General features: G+C 36.1%; 1 protein-coding gene across 2 annotated transcripts; it reads right to left on the bottom strand.

The window, feature by feature from the left end:
• Positions 1-1,224: 1,224 nt before the first annotated feature.
• On the bottom strand, positions 1,225-18,410 carry LOC121367608 (ATR-interacting protein-like). 2 transcript variants are annotated; one of them, XM_041491882.1, is made up of 13 exons: positions 18,305-18,410; positions 15,472-16,045; positions 14,523-14,925; positions 13,198-13,281; positions 12,167-12,350; positions 11,183-11,735; positions 9,059-9,211; positions 8,059-8,147; positions 7,191-7,333; positions 6,713-6,801; positions 5,411-5,497; positions 3,462-3,693; positions 1,225-2,504 (listed from the first exon to the last, which is right to left on the bottom strand). In XM_041491882.1, exons 2-13 carry the CDS (start codon positions 16,024-16,026, stop codon positions 2,407-2,409), a joined length of 2,670 nt encoding a protein of 889 aa, XP_041347816.1. In that variant the 5' UTR covers positions 16,027-16,045; positions 18,305-18,410; the 3' UTR covers positions 1,225-2,406. The 2 variants fall into 2 exon arrangements, with proteins under 2 accessions (XP_041347816.1, XP_041347817.1); XM_041491883.1 differs by lacking the exon at positions 18,305-18,410 and having other exon boundaries at positions 15,456-15,598.
• Between the last annotated feature and the right edge of the window lie 224 nt (positions 18,411-18,634).

Genomic DNA, 18,634 nt, shown 5'->3' with positions numbered 1-18,634 from the left:
ATCATACTCATTCTGAATTATAAAAGTTACATTTTTAAGACAATTGGTAGGTTTTTATTGTGGTGTGGCATTATGGTCAGTATTTAAGAGAATATTTAATCAAAACCGTCTTTCTTATCCGTGAACATATGCTAACCACTAATCCAAACCCTTATCGGTAATAACAATCCATCGAACTGGCTTTATTCTTGAAAAGAAGTTTCCATTTTTGACTAGATTGAAAATTTTAACTGTTATAATTTCTTTTTTTATACAAATATATAGTGTGCTTCTTGAAAATGGCATATTTAAGTGACTAATGTTTATTTTGTTTAACAACACCACTAGAGCACATTGATTATTAATCATCGGCTATTGGATGTCAAACATTTGTAATTTTGACTCGTAGTCATCACAGGAACCCGCTACATTTTTCCATTTAGCAGCAAGGGATCTTTTATATGCTCTTTCCTACAGACAGCAAACCACATACCACGGCCTTTGACCAGTAGTTGTGGTGCACTAGTTGAAACGAAAAAACCCAATCAGCTGAATGGATCCACCAAGGTGCTTCGATCCTGCGATGCAAGCACCATAGATGAGCACTCGACCGACTGAGCTGAATCCTACCCCTATTTAAGTAACTACTGCAGTCATAAAATCAATTCCTTACCATCTCTATAAGTCACCACCAAGTCATACTCTACAGTCCTAACCAATGAAGTTGGTTCTATAGAAAGAAACATTTGCCATGTTTGTTGTGGTACTTTTTAAAACACCACATACATATAAGAGACAAAAGATTTTTTGTTAAGACTTTACAACTGTATGGAAGACGATGAGATGAATTGGAAGTCGCAACATTTCCCTTTCAGTAATTGACAGGGCCATGCTCCACGTTTGATGTCAGTTGAGCTATCTCTGCATCATCAACCTGGTTGTAACATGAAATCTGCAGTGCCTGCTGGGTCATCATCCCCTATTTGGAGTCGTACACTTGAAATTCAAAACCAGTTCCTGTCACTTTGTACCATAATCACACCTGTGAAACTCTGAGGTATTGTATATGGCATTATATCCCCACCCTCATCTCCAAGTAAGTCACTCAGGGTTAGAACCGGTACTGGAATGAAAAATCTCCCATTGTCTCAGGTGGGACATAAACCATGTACCTACCAGACTCTAGTACATGTATAAAATATGCATATGAATAAAACAAAATGGTTGAAAAAAAACCCAACAAGATTTATCATTATAGTTGTGTGACATTGCATGGTTTATTACATATATATATATATATACACATAACAAAGATTAATATAACACTAAATCACATTTGGTACTCCATAACACTGTACAACTGAATAAAATATTTACATGTAACCCGATATATTCAATAAATTAGAATTGTAAATTACAAATTTAAAATAATTTCTCAAGAGTTCAGTAGGACTTGTCCCACAAACAGTTGTTCCAGAATTGATCACAATGGGGGAAATGGAAGATAACACTTTTGGATGCTTGCCACCCCAAATACATTTTTAAAAACACAAATTTATAGAGAAACAACTGCAGCAAACCCACTAGGAATCAAATAATTATGATGCCCATCTGATCAATTCTGGGACAGCTCAAAGATTATTCCTGATTATCTTAAGCATTTGACTCGTTGAAGTTCTCTATATCACAAATTCATACAATAAATTATTAGTTTTTAATGGACAGTTTCACACACACCTAGCAGTCTTCCACAGGCCTCCAAGAAGTGAAAATTGGCAAAAATTGTTTGTGTTACACAAAACAAATTCAAGTAACCCATTTCATTTCTGCATAACCCATTATGACCATGTAAATAATATTTAATTATAATGTGCTTACGAAAAATGGGTTATGCAAAACCAGATTTGCTCTAATTATTGCAATTTTCAGATTTTTCAAAAGCCAATTCATTTAATGCACTGCATTGCTGAACAATTCAGAAGCATCCTGCTCTTTGAGCATCCATATGGCAAATGCATATTTATAGATCAAAGGTATGTACTATCCCGTCTGTGGGAACGTGCATAAAAGATTCCTCGTTTTTTTGATAGAAGTGGTGACAGCGCATTTCCTCTCCCAATCAAATGTGGAAATTATGTTAAGACACCAAATAGTTGTAGTTTAAAAATGTGCTGAATGCGGAACATGTATTCACTTGCTTTGCAACTGAAATTCCCCATGCTCTTTCTGTTGGGTCAACTTTCACAGAGCATCAGGTGGTTCTGCAAACTGTATTTTTTTTAGCAATCTATGTGGGCAAGGCCCCTCCATCCATTCCCATGCATGCATCCAATGATCCAAAGAACAAACAAGTGTTGTTACTTTTTTTCGTTTCATGTCCAATTCAAGTATATGTCCATGAGAATTCATTCAATAAATATGATACTGTTAGCTACCAGCATCTGTTTCCATACCGTCCTCTTCACTGTCTTGGTTTAGTTCATAATCATCTTGTGGAAAATCCCATAAATCTGCCAAGGCCGACACTGAAAATAAACAAACTACTGCTTTACAAGGATCCAACTAACACCCAATTTTTTTAATTTATGGTGGAAATGAAAAGACTATTAGTTTGTGAACAACCATGTCAAATATAAAAGCTGGACTGACGGGGGACTAAAAACATGAAATGATGTCTTTAACACAGAAACAAATGAAAATGTGATGACATGTTTTTGCAACAAACATTTGCCCAATTTTAAAGAAATCTGAACAAAACAAATATCAAAATGGCATCTTATAAATGGTAGTCAAGAGGACTGCTGAATTGGCCATGACAGAAGCAGTCAAAAGAGTACTTGTGGATTGGCCATGACTGCACCAATGCATCACTGACCGTTAAAATATTGTTTTGTTTAATGACAACACTAGAGCACATTGATTTATTAATCACCTGTTGTCAAACATTTGGCAATTCTGACAGTCTTCAAAGAAAACTCGCTACATTTTTCCATTAGCAGAAAATGATCTTATTCATTTCCCAGATTGGACAGCACTTGTCACCTTTGATACGTTGTGGGAGTATTGGTGCTTTGTCTACAGGACTGTTACTGCGTATGACAATATATCCTATTTTGTCTCTATGGGGACTGCCACTCCCAAGTATGGTCTGACAAATCTAAATCTGCACAAGACCGTTAAAAGTTTGTTTTGTTTAAACATTGGTAATTTTGAGTCTTGGAGAGAAAACCTGCTACACTTTACTATTAGTAGCAAAGGATCTTTTATATGCACTATCCCACAGACAGGATATCACATACTATGGCCTTTGATACACCAGTCATGCACTGCCTAGAACCAGAAATGGCCCAATGATCCTAGACTGACCGTGCATCAGGCAAATGCTTTACCACCAAGCTACATCTTGCCCTGCACAAGAGAGAGCTCGATGGATTCGGTCAGATGGGAATCAAATCTAGTTGGAGGAATGTCAAACTACTTACATTCATTATCGTAGAGTTTTGTGTTGTGTTTGAGCAGAGAGGTCAACCCACATATGAGATGTACGTAGGCATGCTGCACCTCCTGGTGTTTGTCCGTGAACTGACCGTCATGTTGTGAGATCCGGTGTAACAACATCAAGCCACGACAGAGCAACGACAGGTCGTCGTCACAACTACAACACTGGTACTGATCTAACACACTGCACAGCATAGTGATTACCGACCGGATAACCTGTAACACAAAGAAATATTTGTTATAAAATAAACACAACAAGACTGGTACTGATCTAACACACTGCATAAGATACTGATTACCAACTGGATAATCTGTAACACTAAGATATATTGGTAAACAAGTATGTCCCCTACCAGGCCCAATTTTTCTTTTTAAAGGCTTATCTAAGGAGTCAACATTTTATTGGAAATGCAAAGTTAAAATAGTGACATCACGGCTCGACTCGATCTGTTGTCATTATTGTGCTCTGCCGCTTTCATAAAGGTTTAATTATTGCATTTTAACACAAGCTATTACAAATAAAAGATATTAAAATTGTATATATATGTTCATCTTTAATAAATGTTGGTCTTTAAAAGTTATTGAGTAATATTTATCTGTTTAAACAACAATAAATGGTGACCAATCAAAACAATTTCGGAAAACTTCGCAGGTCACGTGTCATTACAAAACTGCTTACTAAACCGGTGAACATGTTAATTGTTCCAGCTTCATTTGTTTTGTTTGTCGGCTTGGGATTAATCGACACAGGTGGTTGGGTATGGTAGGGTATAGCCGACTAGTAATGAAAAGACCGTTTAGCACAATCAACAATGCAAACAGTCACTGTGTTTTTAACGTGTGGCTGCAATCAAGAATGTTTAGGTATATTTCACTATCTTGGTACTTATATTTTACGAGAAATAAATTAACCGGACACCGTTTCTATAAATAGAAATCGGCTACTGCTTCCGGATAAGTTTGCTGTGACAAATGACGTTTGAAAGCAGATGTACTTTGTCATTTTGTAGACCACACAGACATCTGACTTGGTTAGTTTTATATAGGGGGGTCGGCTTATATAAGGTCTATAATTTTAAAGCCGATTTGGAGGGTGAAACTAGGGGGTCGGCTAATGCATGGAGTCGGCTAATACACAGCGATATACGGTACATTGCAAAGCCATACAAAAAAATTCTGCTCAATATTTTGAGGCATTGAGTGAAAAAGTCTGGGGAAAAAAAATTCCGTATCGCCTAAGTTCAAGGGCCATAACTCTGTCAAAAATGGGTATATTGTCATGAAAGTTAAACTTGATCTGTAATAGTACATGATAAAGCTGTACCCATTGTGAAACAAACAAACATTCGGAAAACTATATGTGGGACTGACTTACAGAAGGACGGAGATGAAACCTATAGTCCCGTCCGGTTGTACCAGTAGGGAACTACTAAACACAACAACAGTGGTAGTAGTACTGATCTGACAAACTAACATCTCTTTAAATTGGATTAACCAACTACATTTGGTGATCGAGTGCAAGGAATCTTACATTTCAAGTTTCAATATAATTCATTCAACTACTGTCAAGGAATGACACTGGAGGTTTTGAATTAGACAGGCCAAACATTTAACAGTAACCAGAACTTCCCATTTATGGGGAGCTGTTAAACTGGCTCCCAATCACTTCTCCGAGACTAATTCAAGGACAGTAATTTTTAGCTCACCTTAGCATGTGATTTAAAGAAGAAGAAAAAAAACTAGAAAATAATTAAATAAATTATAGCAATGTTCAATATGGTAATATCTTAAAGGACTTCAACATAATCTAAGACTTAACTAGTCGACTAAATTGTTTTGATAGCAATGTCTGCATTAACATTTAAGTTTTAAATTTTATGAGCAGATAAGTAATGTGGCACAGACAAATTTGTTGACAAAATAAATGATTTACTTCAACACTGCACTGACAGTCTGTATCCAGCAGAATTCCTAAGCCTCCTCCCTGGCTGGACACAATATTGCAGATACACATGATCACCTGGGAAAAAAATAAAATAAACTGTTAGCTTTTCCTGTTTTCTTTAACCCTTTAAAAATAATGTTTATAATAACAAGAAAATAGTTTAGTCAGTCAGTTGTGTTTTACTTTGCTTAGAAGGATGAATGTGAGAGAGAGAAAGAAAGAAATGTTTTATTTAACGACGCACTCAACAAATTTTATTTACGGTTATATGGTTAAGGACCACACAGATTTTGAGAGGAAACCACTGTTGGCACTCTTTCCGATTAGCAGCAAGGGATCTTTTATTTGCACTTCCCACAGGCAGGATAGCACAAACCATGGCCTTTGTTGAACCGGTCAGTGCAAGTGGTTTACACCATTGAGCCTTGCGGAGCACTCACTCAGGGTTTGGAGTCGGTATCTGGATTAAAAATCTCATGCCTCGACTGAGATCCGAACCCAGTACCTACCAGCCTGTTGACCGATGGCCTAACCACGACGCCACCGAGGCCGGTAAAGAGAGAGGGAGAGAGAGACAGGCAGACAGACAGACTGACAATTAAAAAATATGTTTTACTCTATGTGGGGTTATTTTATAGAAGAAATTATAAAACCTGTGTCTGAACACATTTGATGTATTCACAGTATCAGTCTCATCTATTTTCTTGATGAAAATCAGGGTTTCTAGATTATGGTAGCCACACTCCCATGGCTAGTGATGTGCTAGTAAATAACTACTATTGCCATGCCCGATGGCTAGAGAAACAGATGTGTCAAATGCTGCATTTAAGTTTATTTTGTTAATATGAATATTCTGACCCCACCCCAACTCTGTGTTTGTAAGCTCTATCTCCCTCTTTAGGTGATATATCCCATTATTACTATTAGTAAAATAATATTCACTTAAAGTAAAGTAGGGCTAGTTAATTTTTAATCGCGGCTAGTAAATGTTTCAAATCACTGATCCCATGGCTAGTGGATTTTATACAAATTCTGCTAACTGAAAAATGCAGCAAGTTTCCACTGAGACTATATGTCAGAATTATCAAATGTTTGACATCCTTTAGACAATAATTAATAAATCAATGTGCTCTGGTGGTGTTGTTAATGAAACCAAACTTTACTTATTTTGAAACAAGCAGGAAACAACTTCTCCCTTTCATCGACAATTGATATAAACAACCAGATAAGTGGATTTATGCAATAAGTAGTAAAGTATAATACAGAGGGAGATAATAAAATTTCATTTACCTCTTTATATATAGAAATTTTTATGACAGCATCTGCTTGTTCAAAGCTTTTTATACTTAGAAGGTACATGGTCAGTAATGGACAGTTATCTGTAATAAAATCATGTGTTTTAATACTTAAATTAAAACTAAAACTAAAAACAGGGATACAAATGAAAAATATTAATAACAAATTGAAGAAAACATTGGGTTTTTTTAATATTACAATAATTCACAGATCAAATAATGGTTACTAACCAGCATTTTAGATCAAATCCACTATACTTTTTCCTAAAGTAAAAGAGCTGAAGTCAAATAAACAACTGAAAAATTACATTCTTACACAGGCACAAAATATTCAATTGTGTCGTGTTGAGTCTTATATTTATATGAATATTTTTTACCCATATTTTTTTTTTAATGCAGTTTATGTTTTTCAGGTAAGTATATAATGAGACAAGTTTAAAGTGTATTCCACCAGTTTAAAAACATAACAGTACCTGAAGTAGTACAGAGTGATGAAGCAATAATGGGGCAGTGACACAGACGACACACCAGCTTCACTCCAGCCAGTATGATGGATGGAAACACCTCACAGTCAAGACAGTTGCTAATCACACCCTGAGTGACAACCAATTTCAACCTTTGAAGGAAGGAAATGTTTTATGTAACGATGCACTCAACACATTTCATTTACATTTATATGCCGACGGACATATGGTTAAGGACCACACAGATATTGAGAGAAGGAAGGAATGTTTTATTTAACGACGCACTCAACACATTTTATTTACGGTTATATGGCGTCGGACATATGGTTAAGGACCACACAGATATTGAGAGAGGAAACCCACTGTTGCCACTTCGTGGGCTACTCTTTTCGATTAGCAGCAAGGGATCTTTTATATGCACCATCCCACAGACAGAGTAGTACATACCACAGCTTTTGATATGCCAGTCGTGATGCACTGGCTGGAATGAAAAATAGCCCAATGGGACCACTGACAGGAATTGATCCCAGACCAACCGTGCATCATCCGAGCACTTTACCACTGGGCTACATCCCACCCCTTCAAACTTTGAACACAAATAAATAATCAAATTCTATTGTTGCAAATAAAACACAATTCTTCAGTAATAATATGTGTAACCAAATACATGTAGCCTTAGTAACTAACAACATCTATTTACTGCACTTAAAAATGAACCATAGTTAACATTAGTACCATCAAACACTTAAGCTTTAACATTTGACACGACTGAGCATTCAAGGTTATGTAGAGCATACTCAAATTATGTTTTGAAATAGAAAGTACTAGTTATAAACATGCAGAATTTGAATAATTTCTTGATAATATATTGAAATACCTGTCACAGTGAGGTTCCAGTTTCGGACTAGCAAGTGCTGACATTACATTTAGAGCTCCTTCCACTACATGCGGATTGCAGGTACAAGTCTGAAAGAATACAACAGCATATTACAATACATTCTTGTGCAGATCACTTGACTGCATTATGGAGATGATAATCAAGGGTGGAAATGAAATAAGAAAATAATTCTAGAAAAACTTTAAAGAGTGTTAAAAAGTAGTGAGGTAACAGAGTTTTTCAACTAAAAACTATTTCCAGGCAGTTCTAAAATGACAAACATAATAACAGCATTTGCCATGGCTGCGATATAAACTGCCATAGGTCAGGGGTTTTACTGATGGCAGTTTATTTCCACTGGAAAAAAATATATTGCTTTCAGTTTGGGGATATTTATTGCTTATTAGTTATGTTTATTTCATTAAAACATTACTGGTTTAAAATTGCTGTAGATGGGCTCAAAATTGTTGCGGGTGAGCATTTAAAACTACAATGGGTAATAAACTCTTAATTTCGAGCCCTGAAATCCAGACATCAAGTGTTCTTTCCCTATTTGCAAGATGTTTTAATTCTAAAACTTATTTATTATGTAATTACCCATTAACTTGACATTCTGTTCCTAGTAATGTGCTTTTAATATACAACATAGCGTGTCTGACTTTAAAATCTTTCTCACCCCACCTTTATTTATTAATAAGCATGCACATGTATTGCAGTCCTTTCCAGAAATACTACAATCATAAGATAATTGAATATTGTTTCTATACAGCTATAATTTTAGCACTAAAATAAACTTTGCAGAGATAGTCCAATGTGAAAGTGTACTGAACAACAAAGTATGGAGCACATTTAACAAATCTGTCCACATCTAAAAGAAATCTGACAAATTTAGGGACCTATCAACAACCACCAAAAGACTGTTAAACTTCATTACCATATCCGGATTACTGATATGACAGTTGCAAAAACACTGAACACTGAATAATAATTTCAGCATTACCTCTTGGCCTTGACCTGGGTTGGCCAATCGGAGAACCTTATCGAGGAGGTTGATTTCTTCAAGCTGGTCAGCAAAAACACTGGAACCACAAGAGAACAAGCTTTCACCTGACGACACACTGCTAAAGTCAGTCTCCATGGAAACACCCTGACCCTGTTATATAATAGTGTATCACATCAATATACAAACACATAGACATGGTGAATAAAAATAATTCCTTTTACCATAACGTGATTTTTTCTTTGTCCATGAGTGTGCAAAAGACAGCTACTTGAATATAATAAGCTAATAACAAGATTATGTACAAAGTTAATGTGTAGCCCAGATCATATCACAATAAGGTATTTGAAATAAGCACTTGTCCGTTTGTCCTGACAAGTGAAAATCTGCTCGGACAAGAAAAATGTACCCTAATGGTTATCCAGTGGACTTGTAAGTAAAAATTTTCCAATGCAGTTTAATTTTGAGCAATCAAATTTACGGTCCTTGTACTTGAATAAAACAAAATATTTATTTGGATATGTGAAAATATTCCAGGACAAGTAAATTTCTTGATGTACATGTCCGGTGGACAAATAAAAAATTATGCTTATTTCTATCACTGATCTGTCTATATGAAGGAAACAGACTAACAGAAAGTTTAAAGGGAGGGTAAACTCAAATAAGAGCCTTGTGTTGGAAAGATGCATACCCGAACCAAAAACACATACTGACACTTTAACAAATGAAAAACGCGTAATTTTAGAATTAATAAAAAAACATGATTATTCCTTCTAACTGGGGGCAGCCATTTTGTTTCATTTTTGTGACATCCGGTGGTATAGCTTGGGGCGAAGTGACGTCAGCTCCGTCACAGTGTAAAGAAACGCTCTAATTTACAAGCTGCTTCGCTTTCATCAACCTGTTTTGTAAAACAACATAAATGACTTGATAGTATAATAAACTATTTAACTAAATATATTTCAATTTGCATCGATAGAACGAAATGGAGTTATAGTATTTTTCTCTTTTAAAAAATCCAAAGAAAAAATGCTTATTATTAGGCCTATTGGTAGGGTATGTCCGAGCAAAAACAACCACTCACAATACCGAAGTGATAATTTTCTTTTCTTTGGGACTACATAATTGGTCAGTTTTGTGATTTTAGATGGGAAAGTCTACTTAATCAAGGGTTTTACAGAATTACTTACAGTAATAAAGTGATAATGTCCATTACGATTTGAGGGGCGTCCGCGCGGCTAACAGACAATACCTTGTGATCTTAATAAAAGAGGCACGTCTTATTTAGTGTGTCTAGACACAGTGTCTGGGGACCGTCTAAATATACAGGTACAGGAATCACAGGTACAGGCCACGGAAAGAAAAGACCAATTAACCAAGAACACACTCCGATTATTTCAGCACATGGGTTAATTTATGTACAAAACAAGTATATATTATTTTTTAATACAAAATAAGCCACCATTGTCAAAGTGTCGAAATAACTGTATTATGTTGCCGGCTTACTGGGATGGATATTATTACAGAACATTGCAATGCATCTGCAAAAAATCAGGTATGTTTTGTTTCTTCATTTCGAAGACTAATTCCTGACGTGACACGTTAGGTATTATGTAACCACCAGCTCGCCACAGGGCGTATTCACTGGGATGGTACAAAATGGCTGCACCCATTATATATAATAGCTGTCACATTTAAGCGTTTTATTAATGAACTATACGATTATACTTGTTGATATTAAACAATAATGTGCGTTATATATTGTTGAATATGCATACCAGGCTAAATGCCTTAATTGTCCTTTCCTTTAATGACATCACAGAACACCACACCTATTAGTATTAGATGTCTATTACTGTAAACCAAATTAATATTGTGATGGGGTTTTTTTCTCAAGAATACGATGTTGTTTCTTATACTTAGTGCATGTTCGCTAATGAATACATTTTGCAAACAATCGTTGGTATCTGCAACACATGAAGGTTTCACATCCCAGAGTCTTACCACCAGCATCACATTGTTCAGTTTCTAAGTAAACGCCCTTACCAAAACATTACAGTACATTTTGCGGAAATGTATCAATACATATCTAATAAACTTAAATCATCTGTTAATGATACATACCTTGTCCACCGACTCCTTGTGACTGGGTTTTGCTTCATTCGATCTACACAGCCCACTTGTTCCTGTAAGCATGAACAGTCGCACAGCGGAACTGAACGACACAAGCTTGCACAGAGTCGTCAGTGAAGCCAGACAGTAACTCTCCAGGGTGTTAGCACACCGCTGTCCGTCCATCAACAACTGAGACAGAGAACTTGTGAGAGACTCCAGAGAACTCGGACTCTCGGAACTGTACGTCCGTAACGATCCTGTCGAACTTGACGGACTTGTCACAACATTCTCTGTTGTGGATTTGTTCAACAGGACAATATAGTGAGACAGATAGCAGTTCAACAAAGGTAAAATAAGTACTGGGCCATTGAGACTGCCAGTAGATGAGGCTGCCGAGTCTACAGATACACTATCTGGGGCTGGTGTTACTGACGAGTTGACAGATGCTTGAGATAGCAAGTGTTGTAGACCTTTCATTGCCATGATGTGGAAATGTGGTGGAACAATTCTCTTTGATTCAGACCTCTCTGCATGTTGTAGACTCATTTTCACATCGGATATTCTGAAACAATAAAAAACAAAGACTTAACAAGCATTCAGAGAGTACTGTGAAAGCAATATATGTGCTCTACCGGAACCAACAAATATTCATGGAGCTATAATATATCAATACCATCACCGTGAAGTTATAGTTCACAATCAGTTGTACTGTCAAAAAGGGGCCAAACCCCATAAAATATAAACCTGATCTGTATTTATAAACCAAATTTCAGGTCAATGTCTTAAAGTTCAAGGGCCATAACTCTGTCAAATAGGGTTAAAACCCCACAAAAGTCAAACTTAAAACTGTAACTCTACATAATAACGGTATTTGCAAAACTTCAGTTTAATATTTTGAAACACTGCAAACATTTTATACACAGGTCTCGTACTTTATATATGTCATTATGTAGCTATTCTCAGCATATATATACATTTTTTTTATTTACCCACCTCCTACTTCTAACAGGTGATAACCGGAGGGTAGAACAGTCTCTTTCAAACATAAAAGACTGAAGATCTAGTGAGGTTGATGGTGTCTGTAATAATCCAATAATGCTTTCATCGTCCATCTCTTTCGTTAAACCATGGTCAGAGTGAATTAACTTTGACACAAGCTGAGGTCCAGTTATGTGACCTGAAAAGGGCATCAACAGTTTTCATATTGTTACGTTAACTATGATACATTATTTATAGAAAATAGTCAACAAAAAAATATAAATTCCTGTTTTGTTATCCTTTGGTAATAATGTATTTAGAAAATGTTTAAGTCTTCTCTCATAACATCTGAGAATTATTTATAAGCACTATCTATTCTACGAATAATTAATGGAACACTAAATTCAAGCTGGAAGGCAATTATGTCAGGGTGTGTGCAGAAACAAGTCTTGAACAGAATTTTAAAATGAATATAAAACAATAAGATTCATGATCCGTAATGCCTAAGTGTTTGTTAATTTTTTAATATGATAGTAACAAATACCAGACATGATTGTGCACCTTACCAAAACAACAAACTGATTTTACTCGAACATAGCGATGTTAATGCAGACTGAGAGATGGCTTTCCAGTTGGCGGTTTGGCGGAGGGGGGCGTTGTAAGCCCCCCATTTTAAAAGTTTGAAAATGGACCATGCACAAAATACTTATAAGCCAACTGGTTATACAAATTATGAAAATAAAAGGAATCCAATATGAAGTCAGTTTTTATTTTTTTATATTAATATTAATGGCCAATCACAATACAGGAGAGTCAAGAAGTTCAGATTGTAATATTCCACTTTTTCGGTATATCCCGGCGAATTTTGTTTTTCTATGACACCATAAATTAAGGCAAAGTGCTCCGAATGACCACTCGTTAAAAATTATAACAAGCGTAAAATAAAAATTGGTAACGGAATATTTAAAAAGTGGAAATCTGTTTTATAATGGAAAACAATCATGTCTGCTATACTAAGCACAAAAGTAGAGAGAATTGTGCAAAACCTTGTGAATGTCTAACGTCCAGCGATAGAGTTCCTCTTCTTTTAGAAGTACCACATATTTCAGATAATGTTGTTGTCATAGTTTCTAAGAAAAATGAAAGAATAAATCAAAACCTTTTTCCTTGAAAAGCCAAAAAAGCTTTCTTGCATACAGGTATAAAATCACTTGTCACATGTTTACAAAATATGTCTTCAATCTATACTGATCAAGTTTTAAAATGGTCAAATAGGTTCGATTTTGTTTAAGAATGTTTTGAAAATAAATGCATCTGTTCAGATTAATGCTATAAAAATAAAAGCAATGAAAACTGGGTATATGTGTCAGGTGCTATACTTCAGACCTTCTCTGGTCATTCAAATAGGGAACCCTGTGGCTCTAACAAATGTTACTATATCCCACAGATTCTCTATGGTAAGGGGTCAAAAAAAAATTCCTTCAGGAGTTTATACGAAGGCCAGATCATTCTCCTCCGGTACTGTTAGTTTGTGTTGAGACCCATTCAAGACATAAGACTCAGCTCTCTTCCACCCTGATGCCTCACTACAAGTAATTTAGTCCAGCTCATCCATTTTTCAGTGATCCATATTAGTCTAGTCTCTACTCCAGGGCTCGAACTTAATGATGGCACTGACGGCAATTGCAGTAGCTGGCGGATAAATATTATTGCCGTTGGTTGAAGGGACTATTTTTGGTTTTCATATTTGTTGCAAAAGTTACTGATTTAAAAATTTCTGTAGGCAGGCTCAAAATTACTGTCATTGAGCATTTCAGCTATGGCGAAAACATTTCAAAATTGCCGTAGGAAACAAAGTCTTAAGTTCGAGCCCTCCTACTCTCTGGTCACTCCAGCTTGGTGACCCTACCAGAAGTCAACATTCCACTGGTATAGCTATACGGGAAGGTATTTCACATCATCATGGAATAAATTGCTATACAAGATACAGAGAAAACCATCAAAACTAGGACCCTCTGTAAACCCAGGGCTAGCTCTGCCACTTGCCAAATTCGCCAATTGCGAATGTTATGAACTTCTGGCAAATTTTATTTTAATTTGGCGAAAAAAATGTGTGTAATAATTGTTATTTTGTTACAAAATAGCTATAGATTTAGCATTTTTGAGATAATTTGGTGAAATTTTCTGACCATCCAGAGCTAACTCTAAACCATAATTCCTTGAAAAGTGCAAATTTTTCAGTCACTTTTTTAAATATCAGTACACAACACAATTCTCTAAATCAGATCCCCCTTAAAACCAGACTGTTTACTTGGGTGTATGGTTTAGTGGTTTTACTGCAGATAGAAATAAAAACATCCACTGTACTCACCAGCATCTGACATCAAACCCGACGATGGTTCTCCCTTCTCGCTGCTTAAGAAAGTTCTAGCGGTGGGGAATGTGGACTGTGGCGACCTGTGTGAAGCGACAACTTTCCTAGAGACTGGACTGGCCGGTAAGGAGGCGTGATCTCCCCCTGGATCCATAATGTGGTGCAGACGCTGCTCCATCTGCCGACACTTAACCTGCAGCTCCTGGTACTCGCGCTCTCGGAACTGTAGCTGCGTGTTAAGTCGGTCGTTGTCCGTCCGGAGAGATTTCTCCTTCTCACTCTTCTGGGTGTGGACGTTCTGAATGTGTTCGAGACGTTCTTCTTGAGCTCGTTTCAGACTCTCTCGCAACATTCGGATTTCTCCGTCCTTCCCACATTCTTCATCCTTGTTGGAACGTAACTAAAACAAGATATGATTGCTATTATCAAAAACATAAATAGTGCATATGTACTCTAAGACATCTAGGTATGTGATACACACTTCATTTTTATGTAACCTGTCATGTCCACGTAAAGGATGTCCTAAATTTAACATGTGAACAAAAAATGGATTACGCAAAACTAGTTTTGACCGAGCGATGTGCAAGCAAAACTATCATTATCTCAATTTTTGGAGGCTGAACAATTCACAAAATAAAACCAAAACTAATTCAAGAAGAGGAATGTTTAATATTTCTAAACAGTAAGAAGAGTTAGTTAGTTAGTTGTCTTTTTTATAACCAAGACACACTGAATTTGTCTATATATTTTCAAACAACATTTGTCAAACCACTGACAATAATTTTGATTCTGCTCCAAAATATCAAAACGTACAGATAGTTGTGTTATGTTATAATGTTACTGAGTAGATATCAATTTTGATGCAGAAACAAAATCTAAATTCAATGTACCCCACATTTCTTTGAGAAACAACAACAAAAGATACTAAACATCCAGCATGACCAACCGCTGCTCGAAGCTGTTCTATTTCAGTTTGCAGTGCATGTAAGTCCGGGTGTGGAGTTGCTGACAACAAAACAGATGTCCCTCTATCGAGGCTTTCCCTCTTAGCGGATCGTGGAACTGCCGAACCTCGTCCACCTGACGAGCCTGACGAACTGGAAATACTTGTCACTGATAAGGTACTGCGGTTACTCCCGACAGACTTCGGATAAATCGAAGACGAGGAAGTATCAGATGTCAGTCCATTCTGAGAAGAGGAAGATGACCTTGACCTTTGAAAAGATGATGTCGGTTGTAACGGCGCTACAAACTGAGGTGCGATGATGGGAAGAGTATCTGATTGTGATAACGGAATCGGAACTGGTGCATGGTGGGAGCCCTCCAGCTCACCTGCCGGTTGCGTTATGATCTGAGAGGCAATGGTATCCATGTAGTCATAGTCAGCCTGGGAGTACTCTTCCCACATCTCGTCCAAGCTTCCCTCACCCATCTTGACGTCAGTTTTACGTCTTTTCTCTGCCGGAGACCTTCCCTCATCCTGATCCTTTCCTCGTGACATGACCACCTTCTACCTGGTTCTGAAATAAAACAATGATTACATTAGTTCAGGTAACATTTTGTTTTCAAAATCTTGATTAGCGATATTTCCAGTCACTTGAAAATTGATTGGCAACTACTGTTTAATGTTTTAAAATTGTGTAGCGATCTCTGAAACTTGTGTAGCAAATCATGATGCGATACTTAACAAAATGTTCCCTATAGTTAAAACCAGTATTTATGTTTTGAAATGTGCAACTGCTCACTCATTTTGCTTGAGCAAAACTATTGCTGCTTGCCTCACCAAATGCTGATGTCACCATTTATTTTACTCAAATCACTGTGAACTTGACATTAAGAGCAATGGCTTGACTGCATATTTTCAGGATAGCAGTTTATTGTTCACCACTGATTGTTAAACCATAAGCACTGGTTAAAACTAAAAACTAAATATCGAGTTACATGTATTTTATGAAGTTTAGGCCTTGAACACACTGTCGAAAAGTCACATGAACAGGATTTTAAGCATCAAAATCACCCCAAAGTCGGTTACATACAAAAGATGCCATAAACAAGGTTAGAAAACACTGATGGATCTGAAATTAACTTTTGCACTTAATATATATGAACATGCAGTTTTATAGGATTTTCAATGGTTTTTATTTTGGGGGCAGTGGGTGGTTTAAAAAAAAAAAAAAAAGCAATGTTTATTATAATCACATTTTTGGATGCAGGGCCAAAATCACATGTGGATGAAAATGAGAAACTAGTTCTAAATCTAATTTTACTGGCCCAAATGATTAGTCCAGGCAGGGATTTATCTAGAATTTTTCACCAGGGTCCCATGGCTAATCGATTGGGAAAATTAATGCGAGTTTAGTCGTACTTGGGGAATTTATGCATCTGTAATGTTATTTAAAACATATAATTAATTATATTCATTTTGTTTTAATAAATTGTTCTTAATTAAATAAATAAATAAAACAAAATTCACATTTAGTTATACAATAAAGACCACTGTTCTTAAATTTATTTTATAGTCAAGATATATATTGGGTATTTTCTGTGACATTTGCTTTTGGGAATGTGCCGGTGGATAAATCCCTGTAGAAATCTGCCATTCAACAGACATTTGCACACTTTTTAATCAATCTCTACCATCAGATGCTAGATTTTTGCCCACCATCAACTAGGCATAGATTTCCACTCCAACAAAAAGAATAATCCTATGTTTAAAGTTAAATTTCTTTACATTAATAATTTTCAAATTCGCTAATAACAAATATTTTATATTTAAATCAATAATACGCATACAGTACAGCAAAAAAACCTATAGCACCAGGGTTTCTGTCAGAGGGTAAAACGGGTATGGAGCCATATCCAAATATTTTTGCAGATTTTTTTTTTTTAAGTTAAGTTTTAGACAAAATTAATTACTCTATCATTACTGTATGATTTTCTTGACCCTAATCCTAAACTTAACACATTTTCTTTCTGGGGCAGGCCCCCATACCTCCTGTTCAGTCAAGTTTCTTCCTGTTTATGCGTATTATTAATTAATGTGTAATATTTAATTTCAGCAAACTCGAAAATAATCAGTGTAAAGAGCAATTATAACCATTGAAATGTCTGTCTTGCTCTCAAATGGATGAGTAAAAAAAGTTTATTTTGTTTAACGACACCACTAGAGCTTTGTTTTATTAATCATTGGCTATTGGATGTCAAACATTTGGTAATTTTGACAGTCTTGGAGAGGAAACCCGCTACATTTTACAATTAGTATATGCACCATCCCACAGACAGGATAGCACATACCCCAGCCTTTGATATACAAGCCATGCTGCAACAAGAAATAGCCCAATGGGCCCACCAACGGGGACCAACCACGCATCAAACGAATGCTTTATCACTGGGCTATGTCTCGCCCCTCAAACGGATGAGTACTCGGATTACCAAGATATATGTTGCTATTCTGTAATTTTGTTATCGTAAATTGCAAAGGACTTCCAAACGTTCCAGCATGTCCATGACATGTATGCCAATACATGTACTATCACCCTAACCCTAACCCTGAATGAACTGAATGCTGGAACGATCGGAAGTCTTGCCTTTTAAACTAACACAAATTTTAGCAAGGAAAATATTTACCCTAACAAAACAAGTGTGTGGGGAGGGGTTGGGGGTGGCCAGTCTGCAACATCTATGGGCCTAAATTTGGCTGAAACATTCACATTTCGATGATTACGCAGTCATCAAACAATATATCTACAAAAAAAGGATTCCTATTTGATGACACATACTTATAATATTTTGATATTTCTTTTATATGCATTCAAACTGTAAATAAACAGTTCAAAACAAAAAATAATATCGCCTGTCACATTTGCCGCCATTGGTTCGTTTTAAATTTATTTTCCTCCTTTAGATAAAAGGGTTTTTCATATTTAATATGTTTAATATGTTTTACATTTTTTCAGACTTTATGTCAAGCCAATCTTATCGATGCTAAAAGCACTATCAACTATACCATCTCTAAAAAGAGAAACGAACAAAAGGGACAGTTGCAGTGTTACTAAATCAGTAACTGCAATGATAGTCCTCATTATGTGGATCTCCATCACAGTGGCGGA

Source organism: Gigantopelta aegis, chromosome 3, assembly GCF_016097555.1.
Source record: "Gigantopelta aegis isolate Gae_Host chromosome 3, Gae_host_genome, whole genome shotgun sequence".
Classification (NCBI taxonomy): Eukaryota; Metazoa; Mollusca; class Gastropoda; order Neomphalida; family Peltospiridae; genus Gigantopelta; species Gigantopelta aegis.
The sequence above is the reverse complement of the archived record's forward strand: the minus strand, read 5'-3'. Positions and strand labels throughout refer to the sequence as shown.